Source organism: Orcinus orca, chromosome 3 (assembly GCF_937001465.1).
Source record: "Orcinus orca chromosome 3, mOrcOrc1.1, whole genome shotgun sequence".
NCBI classification, from domain to species: Eukaryota; Metazoa; Chordata; class Mammalia; order Artiodactyla; family Delphinidae; genus Orcinus; species Orcinus orca.
In genome coordinates this window covers 108148313-108162300 of record NC_064561.1, presented here as the reverse complement: position 1 = coordinate 108162300, position 13988 = coordinate 108148313, and the positions used below count along the sequence as shown (strand labels likewise).

At 38.6% G+C, this 13988-nt stretch overlaps 2 protein-coding genes across 5 annotated transcripts in view; one reads left to right on the top strand and one right to left on the bottom strand.

Moving 5' to 3' along the window:
* Positions 1 to 13988, top strand: part of RHOBTB3 (Rho related BTB domain containing 3) — a 975233-nt gene that overhangs the window by 180261 nt on the left and 780984 nt on the right. The window lies entirely within an intron of this gene.
* Positions 1 to 13988, bottom strand: part of ELL2 (elongation factor for RNA polymerase II 2) — a 71117-nt gene that overhangs the window by 24083 nt on the left and 33046 nt on the right. For 2 of the 4 annotated variants that reach the window (XM_049707073.1, XM_033400865.2), the window contains exon 3: positions 5990 to 6111. In XM_049707073.1, the coding sequence (XP_049563030.1) occupies positions 5990 to 6092 (103 nt within the window). In that variant the 5' untranslated portion in view covers positions 6093 to 6111. Of the gene's footprint in view, positions 1 to 861; positions 1026 to 1176; positions 5954 to 5989; positions 6112 to 13988 lie in introns of those variants that run through there. The other 2 variants (XM_004263518.2, XM_049707072.1) reach the window with 2 other exon arrangements.

Genomic DNA, 13988 nt, shown 5'->3' with positions numbered 1-13988 from the left:
TCTGGTTATTCAAGAGACTTTTTGTTAGCATTTACATTTTCAAATTAATATCCTTTCATCATTTACTATCCAGTGACTTGTGTTATTAAACTGACCGAGGCCTCATAGAGCTCATCCTCACTCTGCGTGACTCTATTACTGTTAATAGTCACTGTGAATTAACTCTTTAAAACTGTCAGGGTCACTGCTCGTAAAGGAGAGACTCAACTTGCGGGTCTGGTCTTAATTCCCCTCGATTTGATGGATATTTGAGTGAGCTGATGATAAAGGTGATGGGGGTAGGGCAGGTTCTTAATTAATGGAGAGATGAGGATGAGGATCCATAATTGAGATGACATCACAATTGAGGTACCAAAGAGGCATCACCCTAATGCTTTGCTATAAGCACGTTTTAATACTTTTGCAATAAAAACTCCTTGTTGTGCAAAGATCCTTTGAAATTCTGCTAATAGAAAACTCATAAGTTCTACTAATAGATTTTACTATAAAAATAACTCTCCAGAAGTACAAAATAAGAACTATACTGTCCACCACTGAAATTACATCATCCAGTGACAAAGAAAACACAACAGTACCACTATCACAATCTCACATAATAAAGTAACTTGAGCAGATCCCAGGATTGTAAAGTAATAACAAATGGCCAGTAGAGGATCTGGGATTTATGAAAGAAATAAAACTTTTCAATCTCTTCAATTTATCAGCAGTATGAAGAGAATAAATGACTTTTGACCATGTTTTTCAAAGTGTTCTGAAAACTAATTTCTGTGTTTTCATTAAGTAATATTACCAATATTTACCTAGAGTGATCTTGAATGATTCCAATCAATCAGCAAGAAGGAGAAAGGTATCTATACAAACCTACATATGGTCCACCAGGTTTGATAACTTTTGTGCTTCGGTTGCGGGATTCCTCCTCTGCCTGGGTCATTCTTTCTCGTGTCATCTGATACGAGTCATTTGTTGCACACACTGTAATTTTATCTTGTATAAATCCCAGGCAATTGAGCTGGGATGCTCCAGAGCTGTCAGGTAAGATGGTGCCTTGTTAGATATGTCCCACATTTTGCATAATAAAGGCAAGCAGAAATTGTATAATCCTAAAACCAGCAGCTTTAATAATAACTTTGCAATTCAAAATAACTAATATTAGTCATTTTAAAATGTAAAGCTTACTTAAAAATTTTTAAGTTTCTCCTCTTCATTTGATATCACATTTTTTTTTTCCATATTCTGGATAGAATGGGTGAAATGAGATCTCAGAGACCAAATCCATGAAATGTTGGGAAAAAAAAAAAAAAAAAAAGAATCAGTACTTGGAATGAAGACCAGAGTCTTGATGGGCACTGTAGTTCTACTGTCATTTTTAAAAGAATTATCTACCACTGATGTGAGAAATGTTAAAAGTTTACTTTTAATGGAACCATAATATGTATGCTTTAGAACTGACTAGATGAAACAGACCCACCATAATAATGCCTTTTATTTTTAATAAGATATTAAGTTTAAGGCTAAAGTACTGCCAAATATCATAGTTTAATTTATTACTATTCACCCAAATACCCTAAAAAATTGTAACTTTATATTTACCATTGTTAAATCTCTATAAGATGATCTTTTGATATAGCAAATACTGAAAAATACTGGACAGGAGATTTTTGCAGAAATATTAAAAAAAGAAACCTTTTATTTACACAATCACGAATATTAACACTGGCCAGGAAGACGGCTCTGTATTCAAAGTATTATGCTAATATTAGGGGATTATGGTAACAGTTATGCTAGTATTTTAAAAAGAAATTATTATGGCCTTAAAACAGACTAGAATGTAGAAGTAATGAAAATGTCACTACAGCTCTGATATTCTATTTCTTAACTTAATTGGAAGTAGCTTTGTTATGATGCTAAGAAATAAGGGTTGATAAAATTTTTGTAAGTTGCTAATAACTGTCTGTACAAATGCTATTTTAAAAAAATCAGTTCGTTCTTCTCATAAATATTTATTGGGCAGAGAGACTGTGTGCCTGGCAATGTGTGAGGTACCTGGGCTGTGACAAGGACTGACAGATGCGGTCCCTCCTTCAAGGAGCTCTCTGTCTAATGGGCGACAAGGATGAGCACACTGGAAATTATGATGCAGTGTGACAAGTGACAGGGAACAGGGAACCCCCAGGCAGGTACTTCACCTGGACTTGTGGGCAAGGCAAAGGCTTCCTAGAGGAAGTGGTGATTGAGCTGATCTAGAGGGATAACTAGACAAGGGTGAAGGACAAAAGTGTTCTAAAGGGATAACCAATGTGTGCAGGCCCAGAGGAACAAGGAGGAGGTTTTCAGCTTGACCAAAGGGAGCTGGCAAGAACAATTAGAGGTGAGGATGAAAAGAGGGTATAAGAAGTGCATCACACAGGGCTTTGGAGGTCATAGTATAAATTCTGGACTTTTCCCCAAGAATAACAGAGACTGAAAATAGTCTTATTTATTCCGTAGAAAAATCAATCTGGATGAAGAACAGATTGGAAGGAAGGGGGCACTCTTGTGAAAGCAGACCAGTTAAGAGGCTACTGAACGATTACAGACAAGAAGCAATGGCTTGAACCAGGGTAGGGCAGTGTGAATGCAGAACAGTAAACAGATTCCAGAGATAGTGAGGAGGCAGCATTGACAGGATTTGGTCAGAGATTAGCCATGGCCAGGGGTCGGGGGTGGGGGTTGGGTGGGTGGTCGTTAAAGACTGTGCCCAAGTTACTAGGTGTGTGGAGCTGCCATGTGAGACACCGGAGTACGGATGGGAGAGAGAAAATGAATTCAGTGTTGGACCTGGTTGGTGACTTTGAAGAAGTAAGGAGCAGTCTCAGGAGGGAATGGACTGTGAATAACACTAATATTTAAAATAATCAATAGGAAGATAAAAAGACCACAGGAGACCAAAGAGGTAGAGGGAAATTAGAAGAGCAGTGTGTCATGGAAGCCATGGGAATAGAATACTTCAAGAATCAGAGAGTGGTCCACAGTGTGAAATGTTGGCAACAAGTCCAGAATAATAAGGAACCAATAAGCATCCCCTGGGTTCATGGGCAAGGAGGTAAAGGCTCTCTTCGAGAAGCATATTTCAGTGGAATGGCGGGGACTGAAGCCAGACTTCGGGTCCAGAAGTGAGTATAAGGGAGGTGGGTTTGGGTTTTTTTTGGTTTTTGTTTTTGCGGTATGCGGGCCTCTCACTGTTGTGGCCTCTCCTGTTGCGGAGCACAGGCTCTGGACGCACAGGCTCAGGGGCCATGGCTCATGGGCCCAGCCGCTCCGTGGCACGTGGGATCTTCCCGGACTGGGGCACGAACCCGTGTCCCCTGCATCGGCAGGTGGACCCTCAACCACTGCGCCACCAGGGAAGCCCGGTTTTTGTTTTTATTGTCTTTTTTAATGAGGCCTACTTGAGCTGAAAATCCAGTGAAAGGAGAGAAAGGAAGGGGTAGGGAGGGAGGATGAGTAGGAAGAAAAGACTGCAGTAGAGAAAAGTCTGCAGTGTGAAGATCTGGTGGCAGGAAGTTTGAATTTCAACATCTCCCCTTATGATTTACTAAGTAATTTACATAGTGAGAATAAGCTGAACCTATTGCCAATCACAATGAAGATACAGTTTTCACCATCCAAGGTCAAGAAACAGATCTTTACATGAAAACAAAATACAGCTATAAACCCTGTGGGCAAGAAGGTACTCTCCAGAATTCTCCACTCATCCCTTTTGAACTTAGTTACCTTAAAAGTTTAAATACTTTGACATATGTGCATAAATGTTCCTACAGTCCTTCTCTAGCCTAGCTCACTGTTTCCTATACTTGAGTATGCATTATTTACAGAGCTGTATTATGTATTTTCACTAGGCCTGTGAATGGGCAGATTCAAGGAATTTTTGAGTGTGGGATTTCCACCATCTTACATATGAGAAAAGCGAGGCCCAAGGAGATTTAAAAAGAAAGATAAGAAAGGAGACTAGTTGATATATATTTTTTGAACATCTATTTATGGAGCTCAGCCAACACTGTAAGACTGGAAAATGAGTGTAAGAAAGCCCCTGCCCTTAAGGAGCTTGCACAACTGTAGGAGAGACAAGATATATGGAAAATAAAAAATCAAACTGAATAGAAAAGGTGGAGCCAGATTATAAAAAGGTTTTCTTGCCAGGATAAAAACTGGAACTCTGAATGCTTTTGTTTTTATGATGGCAAATTTCAATTTATATTCATACCACACTTGGATCATACGAATGTATTTATGACAATGTTCTCACAATAATTGTTTCTTTTCTGTTGGCACATCATGTATAGTTTTATAAAGTGACCTTAAATCTTTCTCCAAACAAGGTAGAAATAAACACACAGGGTATCTGTGATGTAACGGAGAAACCATATTACCTATGATAGGCCTGGTTTTGAAGAGGGAATTAAGTTCCTTAATGAAATTCCTAATGGGACATAGTTCAGTTTGATGTCAAAATGTTCTCACTGTACTAAAATAATTCTCTTAAGACAAGTGTTACAGGTAATGGCACTATTAGAAATCGGTGTGCCCTGTGGTATGTAAAGAACACTGAAGTAGGAGTTAGAACTCAGTTCTCATTCAGCCCAGTCACTAACCAACCAGCTATGCAACCTGTGAAGTGAAGGGGTGGAACCACACAATCACCGAGGACCCTTGTACTTGGTGATTCTATGATCTATTACAATGCTGTCCCACAGAAATTTCTGCAATTTAAAATGTTCTGTGTTTGTGCTGTCCACTATGAGAACCACTAGCCATGTGGTTATTTAGCCTATAATATGTAGTTAGTATGAGTGAAGAACTATATTTTATTTCATTTTTATCAACTGAAATGTAAATAGCCCCATGTGGCCAGTGGCTATCACTGTGGACAGTGCAGAAAAGTCTACAGAGTCTAAAACTCATGCAATTTATACCAAAAAATGTAAGTTTGGGGGAAGGCAATTTTTAGAAAGCAAAATTAACATATACTCAGGGAAAATGGCAGATTAAGATAAAGCAAAAAGTTATTTAGTCGCCTTAAATGGGAGAAGAAATTTAGACCTCTCTCAGTGAAGTGTCTTATTTTGTATCTCTGCCTTCCCTGCTTACTTGGAACACAACTTTCCCTTCCTTTCTCCCACACACAGCAAACACTTAAAGTTTCAAGTACGACACAGAGGAGAGATAGGGATGGATGGCCCTGGGGGCCTTGGGGAACTTTCGGCCAATGTCAGTGTTTCTCGGGAGGTTGGGGGCTCTAAGGCCTTGTCTTTATCCACAGGCAGAACAAACTCCCATGAGGGGCCGTTCTTTAATCAGAAACAACCACAGCAAAGAAGAGTGTAACAAGTAGCTTAGTGTTTACAGAGGACCTAAGTAGATAAGGGTTCCAGTGGGTACCCTGGGCTATGGGTGTGTATTTTTGTCTTCCTCCCTCCTTTTTTCCCCTGAAAATCAGAAATGACTGCTATACTGGGGTTAATTTCTAGTTTCCATTCTGCTGCAGAATAAAGATTTTTAAAAACCTATCTTAAAACAAGCCTTGCACAGCGAAGGAGGAAGGGGATATATAAGACACACGTATATTTTCCTCCTTTATCTATGAGTGTGAGTCCTGAGGATACTATAAACACTCTTATTTATATTCAGTGAATAAAAATTTAAAACCCCCTCAAACTTGTCTTTAATTAAAATAAACAAAATAAACCATGTTTTATAGGTATAAAATCTATACCTTAAAAATTCCTCAAGGGCAAAAATCTTAAAATTTTTGTGATTGTATCCTACAGTGACAAATATAATTTCTAGCACATAGTATGTGCTCAATATTTCTCAAATAAATAAATAAGCCCTACCATTCAAGTCAGTAAATATTTACGGAATGACTACCATGTATTTTATTGTAGAATTAAAAAAGAAAACCCTCAAAGAAAAATCATTTTCCCTTCAGCATACCTTGGAACGCACTTACCTGGAGAAGGTTTGCTGGATGCAGTCAAAGCTGCCTTGAGGGTTGTCTTTACCCACATTTGACAAATAGAAGTTAAAGGTATGCACTTCGTTGGGGGGATCATTTTTAGGGATTTTGACAAGCTAAAAGGGGGACAAAGAGAGAAACACTTCAAATTATAAATTTGCTATAGAATGATCTGATGACTGACTTAACTGTTTTTCAAGCGACATTCATTTTTTACCAAAGCCCTCTTGAGCATCTAAATTTATAGCATTTATATTACCAAATCATTCAAGGAATCTGACAAGCATACTTTAACTCACCACGTTCTTATTTCCATTTTCTATCCTAAAGTGTCAGTAATCATATCGGCTCAGTAATTAGTTTATAAGAGGAACCCCCTTCTTTTCAAACTAGAAAATGGTTACAGTTCACATGAAGAGTTATTAGTGAACTCGCTAAAAAGCTCTTCCTCTTTTGAGATACACAGGTTCTGCCTTTGGCTACATGACCCGCTGCTAAATAGCTTCTAGATATTTAGATGGTCTCGAGATAGAGTCCATATCCCAATCTTTTGCTGTCTTATTACATACGCATTTCATTTTAATTCTTACTTCTTGGAGCAATATTTTTGAAGAATAACTAGCAGCATAAGGTGACTACTATAATTACATTCACACCAAAACGCAGCTGGGTGCTTCTCCCTGCCCTATGATTCTTGTACTCATCCTCATGTTTACAGAACAAGGTCAGCAGCCTACAGAGATTATTCTGCAGGGCACTCCAAGGCTGAGCCCCAGGCAACACTGTGGAACAGGCAGATGTTTCCTATGCTCTTGCTCAAGGTCTGGTTTCTCTGCTAGATGGGAAGCCCCAGAAGTGAAGGGACAGGGTTGCTCTCGATTACTGAACCCCTGTACTGGGTACATTTTCCTGGCACATAGGAGGAGCTTAATAAACATTTGTGAATAAATGAGCTGGAAACTTCTGTCTTTCAACTGCTCCACTCTTCCCAGCTCCCAAGACCTTTCTTCCCTTGGGTCTACAGGGGCCACCATGGTGTTAGATGATAATTATGAATAGGATGCATTGGAAAGAAAGTAAAATATGACTTCCTGCTCTCCAGCCTCCAAATACATGGTCTTGGCAATTCAGTAGACAAGCAAGGAGGGAGAAAGTGTTTTCTAATTCTCTTTTGTCTCCTCCAAATCTGCCCTTTACATCAATGGAAGATTAAGACTCAGAGCCAACTGGCTGCCAGATATATATATATATATATATATATATATATATATATATATATATATATATACACACACACACACACACATATATATCACTCATGAATATGCTAGTAAGCATAAGCGTGTATGAACTCTACTTGGTCCTGAGGACATCCTGCAACTCTGATTTGCTCACTCTAAAAAGACTCCTAATGTTTTATCTACAGAAAATAATTTAAAGCTACCAACTCCATCCCACACCCCTCCCCCTAAAAGAGTGAAGAAAGCTAAGAAGGGAGACAATTTGCAGTGTCTGGTACATAGCAGACATGCAATAAATGTTTGTTGAAGGAATGAACGAACAAGGAGAAGAAAAAAGAAAGAAGTCAAAGGTAAACATCTTTTCAAAGGAGATTCATTCAGAAGACCCATGTAGAGTTCGAGAGCCTAAATTTCACCAAAAATGTTGAATATTAGATAATACTCCATAGATCCTCCATCACTCATGAATTTAAACTATCTTTGACTCCCTTTTTAAATTAGTTCTAATTGCTAGAGTAACAAGCTTCTACATTAATTATCCACTCTATAAATTATATCTCTGGGGGGCCCTAAAGTTACTCTTTTATTTCCCCAAATTTCCCCTAGTTCTAAAATGCTGGAACTTTGTGAACAAGTCTTAATTTACTCTGTAAGTATTCATCAGGCTGTCTTATTGGGCATGCAAACTGAACACCTAGTCAGCAAACACACACTGGTGAAATGAAATGGAACGTTTTACTTCTTAATCCTATAGAGAGGGAGCAGAGCAGGAGCCAAAGGAATGCTTGTGTGAGATGCAAGGGAACAGCAAGTCTGTCCACAGGCTGGTGTAACAGCATTCACTGACGTCTGCTTTTGTTTTCCTAATAATAGCAGGGCTCTGCTGTCAGAGAAGGGATGTGCCCGGTAGCCCAAAGCTTCCTTAAGGTCTAGGACAGGAGGTAGACAGGTAATGTAGGTGTGAACACTTGAATGACATCCCTTCCTCAGCCATGACTGACTTAACTTCCATTCACCTTCCCCCTCAACTGTCCCTGTAGATCTGCAGAACCTGGTTGGGGAGATTTTCCACAGTGGTTGTAGGCTCATCTCCAGGCCAGGCTCTGGCTTCAGTTTAGGCCTAAGGTCTTCCTTCCTGTGCGGCTCAGGTCTGGGAATGCAGGAGCACTTTACGTATCAGAGTATGAAAGACTGTCCGTTTTGGGAGATTCTAAGTTGTATTTTAAAAGAGTAGAAGCATATAGTTTTTTTGTATTTTGCAGGAGTGACTAGAGTCTGTACTCAAATTCTACAAATGTTCGGTATTCTTTCACTGAAAACTTTTAACTTAATTACTGGAGTCCTTAAGCTCAGACATCTACTAAACAGAGCATTTTATTCAGGAAAGTTCTTAACGAACCTTTATAATATTTAAATGTAGATTTTTCCTTTCTTATCATCTAAATTGTGATTCCTCTTAAGTAATATTTATACTTCTAAAGGTGAAAAATTATCTTCCTATACATTTTTTTCATTTTTAAACACACACACACAGAATGTCTTTGTGTAAATTTGGAGGATTTAATAACAAAAATACCTTGTATGAATTAATTACTGTGCACACCACTCAAAGCATTAGGGTCTGGCCTGATGGTGGGCATAGAATACTTTCATATTCTTATTCTTTAAAAGAATCTTGAATAGAAAAAAGCTATAGTCATTTAAAAAATATCATAATGAACAGAACAGGAAAGAATCAGATCATACAGAAACAAAATTAAAAAAAATACACAACCCATGCTATATACCCACTGAAGTGTTTGAAAGTTTGTATCCCACATAGATTAGAACAGCAGTTTTCAACAAGGGGCAGTTTTGCCCCCCGGGGACATGTGGTGTGGGAGGGTGCTACTGGCGTCTACTGGAGACCAGAGACAGTGCCCAACACTTTACAGTACACAGGACAGTCCCACAACAAAGAGTTACCCAGTCTAAGATGTCAGTAAGGCCCAAGTTAAGAAACTATGGATTAGAGCTAGAGGTAGAAAAGAAGTCAGGGAATTCTGACTTTATTGACTTCTGAAAATTAATGAAGAAGTGGAGGGGGAAATGGTATCTTAAAAGAAATAAAAGTACCCGTTTAAGAAAAAAAGAGGTAATAGCATGGAGAATGACAGCAGGACTTCTCAGAAGTCTCTCCAACCCACTGTCCCACTCTGTGGTGTGTACGTGAGCAGTGAGCAGATAGGGGCAGAAGCAGGCATCAGGGAAAATTATGTTCATCATGGAACCCAAAGGTGAATCTTGATGCATATCATGGTATTTTTCTCCAGCTGAGGAGCTGGGGTGGGGTTGGAGGTTAAGGAATGATGAGAACATGAAGTTCTGAGTTGCCACAACTAAGTTTCTACATCTCCTTTCCTCTGTGGTTTTCAGATCAACAGCAATGCAGATGGTACAGCCTGACCTAATCTCAGGCTTTTCCTGTAAAAGATCTGAGAGCAAGATGTTGCCTAGCAATCTTCATATCTTTAAAATTTCAAAAGCTTAAATTATACGGTCTATAGATTTAGTATATCTAATTTCCTGAAGGAGATGGTATAAATTAGATACAAATTTTATTTGCATTAATATCTGAATATACTCTTCAGAATGAAATGTATGTACAAAAAGTACTCATGTTTATAGCTGGCCTAACAGTTTGGCTCCTTGGGCAAAGCCTTAATGGAAAGAGCAGGTTGTGTATGACAATTAGGGCAGGCAGGAGGGGTGAAGGAGTGGGGGCTTCAGAACTAAACTATGGGGACCTCTGAGTGGACCAAAGCCTGTAGGACTGCTGAGGGTCAGAGCTAAAGTGGGATCAGAGTCCCCACTTCAGAGACTAGACTTTCAGAGGAACTTGTGGATACTTATTGCTCCTCTCTCTAATATACAGGAACCTATTCCACAGCTTGTCTAGATAGTGAAATAGGAGTCAATCGTTTCTTCCAGAATGGTTACGAAGCATTTTCTTATAAACTGGCCTTTGAATATGGAATATGAAGAGAGGGAGTTAAAATGAAATGACTGTTATTGGCGGGCACAGGATCAGCTTCTGGAGACAGGACTTATCACCATGGGAAAAGAAATTCTGAGGTCTGATTTAGAAACAATCGTGGAGGAGCATCCCTTTGTACGATAGGAACTTCTCAATTTTAATTATAATATTTTGAGCTTTTCCTATAAGTCAGTGGGAATACCTTTATATTTAGCAATCCATGGTCTACTGGAAATTCTTTTAGCTAAATATCTTAAGAATGAAATATTATTTTAAAAGTATCAAAGACTATGATTCTAAACAGTTTCCTATTCACAATGAAAAATATAAAAATATACTACCATGTTCTGGGCAACTCGAAATGTAGATTTTAATTTTCATTCCAAATATGAGAACCTGAAAATCAAAGGCTTAGGACCACAATCCACAACCCTCCTCCCAAACTCCAGTCTGTCTTTGATAAAAAGCTACGAAGACAAAGTTTCAGGAAACTTTCAGACATTTATAATTAACATAAACACTGTATACCAAGATGTGTAAGTCAAAGCTTCTAATTATTCTGAGACACAAGTTCAGGCATGTGGCACTGGGATCCTGCCTGAAAGGTCATTTCAATATCAAGTCACAGACCTCCTATTTACGTAAGGATATAGGACAAAAGTGCAGTGTGCACACTGCTGCAAATTTCTCACAGAGGCATGCTAACATCTGCTTAAAAGCCACTGGTACTTTTACTGCAGAGGTTGCTCCACTGGACTGAGGTACACACTAGATTAAAAATAGGACCATCAAGCAGAGAAAGCTTTTGACAAAATTCAACACCCATTTATGATAAAAACCCTGCAGAAAGTAGGCATAGAGGGAACTTTCCTCAACATAATAAAGGCCATATATGACAAACCCACAGCCAACATCGTCCTCAATGGTGAAAAACTGAAAGCATTTCCACTAAGATCAGGAACAAGACAAGGTTGCCCACTCTCACCACTCTTATTCAACATAGTTTTGGAAGTTTTAGCCACAGCAATCAGAGAAGAAAAGGAATCCAAATCGGAAAAGAAGAAGTAAAGCTGTCACTGTTTGCAGACGACATGATACTATGCACAGAGAATCCTAAAGATGCTACCAGAAAACTACTAGAGCTAATCAATGAATTTGGTAAAGTAGCAGGATACAAAATTAATGCACAGAAATCTCTGGCATTCCTATACACTAATGATGAAAAATCTGAAAGTGAAATCAAGAAAACACTCCCATTTACCACTGCAACAAAAGAATAAAATATCTAGGAATAAACCTACTGAAGGAGACAAAAGACCTGTATGCAGAAAATTATAAGAAACTGATGAAAGAAATTAAAGATGATACAAATAGATGGAGAGATACACCATGTTCTTGGATTGGAAGAATCAACATTGTGAAAATGACTCTACTACCCAAAGCAATCTACAGATTCAATGCAATCCCTATCAAACTACCACTGGCATTTTTCACAGAACTAGAACAAAAAATTTCACAATTTGTATGGAAACACAAAAGACCCCAAATAGCCAAAGCAATCTTGAGAACGAAAAACGGAGCTGGAGGAATCAGGCTCCCTGACTTCAGACTATACTACAAAGCTACAGTAATCAAGACAGTATGGTACTGGCACAAAAACAGAAAGATAGATCAATGGAACAGGATAGAAAGCCCAGAGACAAACCCATGCACATATGGTCACCTTATCTTTGATAAAGGAGGCAGGAATGTACAGTGGAGAAAGGACAGCCTCTTCAATAAGTGGTGCTGGGAAAACTGGACAGGTACATGTAAAAGTATGAGATTAGATCACGCCCTAACACCATACACAAAAATAAGCTCAAAATGGATTAAAGACCTAAATGTAAGGCCAGAAACTATCAAACTCTTAGAGGAAAACATAGGCAGAACACTCTATGACATAAATCACAGCAAGATCCTTTTTGACCCACCTCCTAGAGAAACGGAAATAAAAACAAAAATAAACAAATGGGACCAAATGAAACTTCAAAGCTTTTGCACAGCAAATAAATCCATAAACAAGACCAAAAGATAACCCTCAGAATGGGAGAAAATATTTGCAACTGACAAAGGATTAATCTCCAAAATTTACAAGCAGCTCATGCAGCTCAATAACGAAAAAACAAACAACCCAATCCAGAAATGGGCAGAAGACCTAAATAGACATTTCTCCAAAGAAAATATACAGACTGCCAACAAACACATGAAAGAATGCTCAACATCATTAATCATTAGAGAAATGCAAATCAAAACTACAATGAGATATCATCTCACACCAGTCAGAATGGCCATCATCAAAAAATCTAGAAACAATAAATGCTGGAGAGGGTGTGGAGAAAAGGGAACACTCTTGCACTGCTAGTGGGAATGTGAATTGGTACAGCCACTATGGAGAACAGTATGGAGTTTCCTTAAAAAACTACAAATAGAACTACCATATGACCCAGCAATCCCACTACTGGGCATATACCCTGAGAAAACCATAATTCAAAAAGAGTCATGTACCAAAATGTTCATTGCAGCTCTATTTACAATAGCCAGGAGATGGAAACAACCTAAATGTCCATCATCGGATGAATGGATAAAGAAGATGTGGCACATATATACAATGGAATATTACTCAGCCATAAAAAGAAACGAAATTGAGCTATTTGTAATGAGGTGGATAGACCTAGAGTCTGTCATACAGAGTGAAGTAAGTCAGAAAGAGAAAGACAAATACCGTATGCTAACACATACATATGGAATTTAAGGAAAAAAAAATGTCATGAAGAACCTAGGGGTAAGACAGGAATAAAGACACAGACCTACTAAAGAATGGACTTGAGGATATGGGGAGGGGGAAGGGTAAGCTGTGACAAAGCGAGAGAGAGGCATGGACATATATACACTACCAAATGTAAGGTAGATAGCTAGTGGGAAGCAGCCGCATAGCACAGGGAGATCAGCTGGAGGGGTAGGATAGAGGGTGGGAGGGAGGGAGGGAGACGCAAGAGGGAAGAGATATGGGAACATATGTATATGTATAACTGATTCATTTTGTTATAAAGCAGAAACTAACACACCATTGTAAAGCAATTATACTCCAATAAAGATGTAAAAAAAATAGGACCATCAAGGTTTTTTTTCCCTCATTTAATATAAACACTTTGTTCTTTTGTGGGTATTACAAATGATTTAAACTTCCATAAGCTTTTATTTGACAGCAATTCTATAAGTTCTAATATCCAGCCTTTTCTACTAAGGTGACTGCAAATGCTCAATGGATGTTCATGACCCAGCAATACCACAGAGTTTGACATGACAACTCTCGGTCCTTAAAGCAGACCTGCCGGCAGGGCCTTTGAGATCATCTAGCTGAATGTCTTCATTTTACAGATTTGAAACAGAAAGAAGTTAAGTGACTTGCTCAAGGTTACGTCTCTATATAAAATTGTAACCCCTGTACTCCTGACCTCCTGACCCTGGCTCCATGTTTGTCTAAAACACTTAGTACCTGCACTACTTACAGATTTTGTTTGTTGTCTTTCTCTTCTGGCTAGAATATAATCCTTAGAAGGACAGAGGCTTTTGTCTGGTTTGTTCCCTGTATTGCCAGCATCTTGAATAGTGTGTGGCATAGTCACTCCATATGTACTTGCTGAATGAGTAAAAATGGTGATTAAAGCCTCAGACAGGACTAGAACTGAAGTGT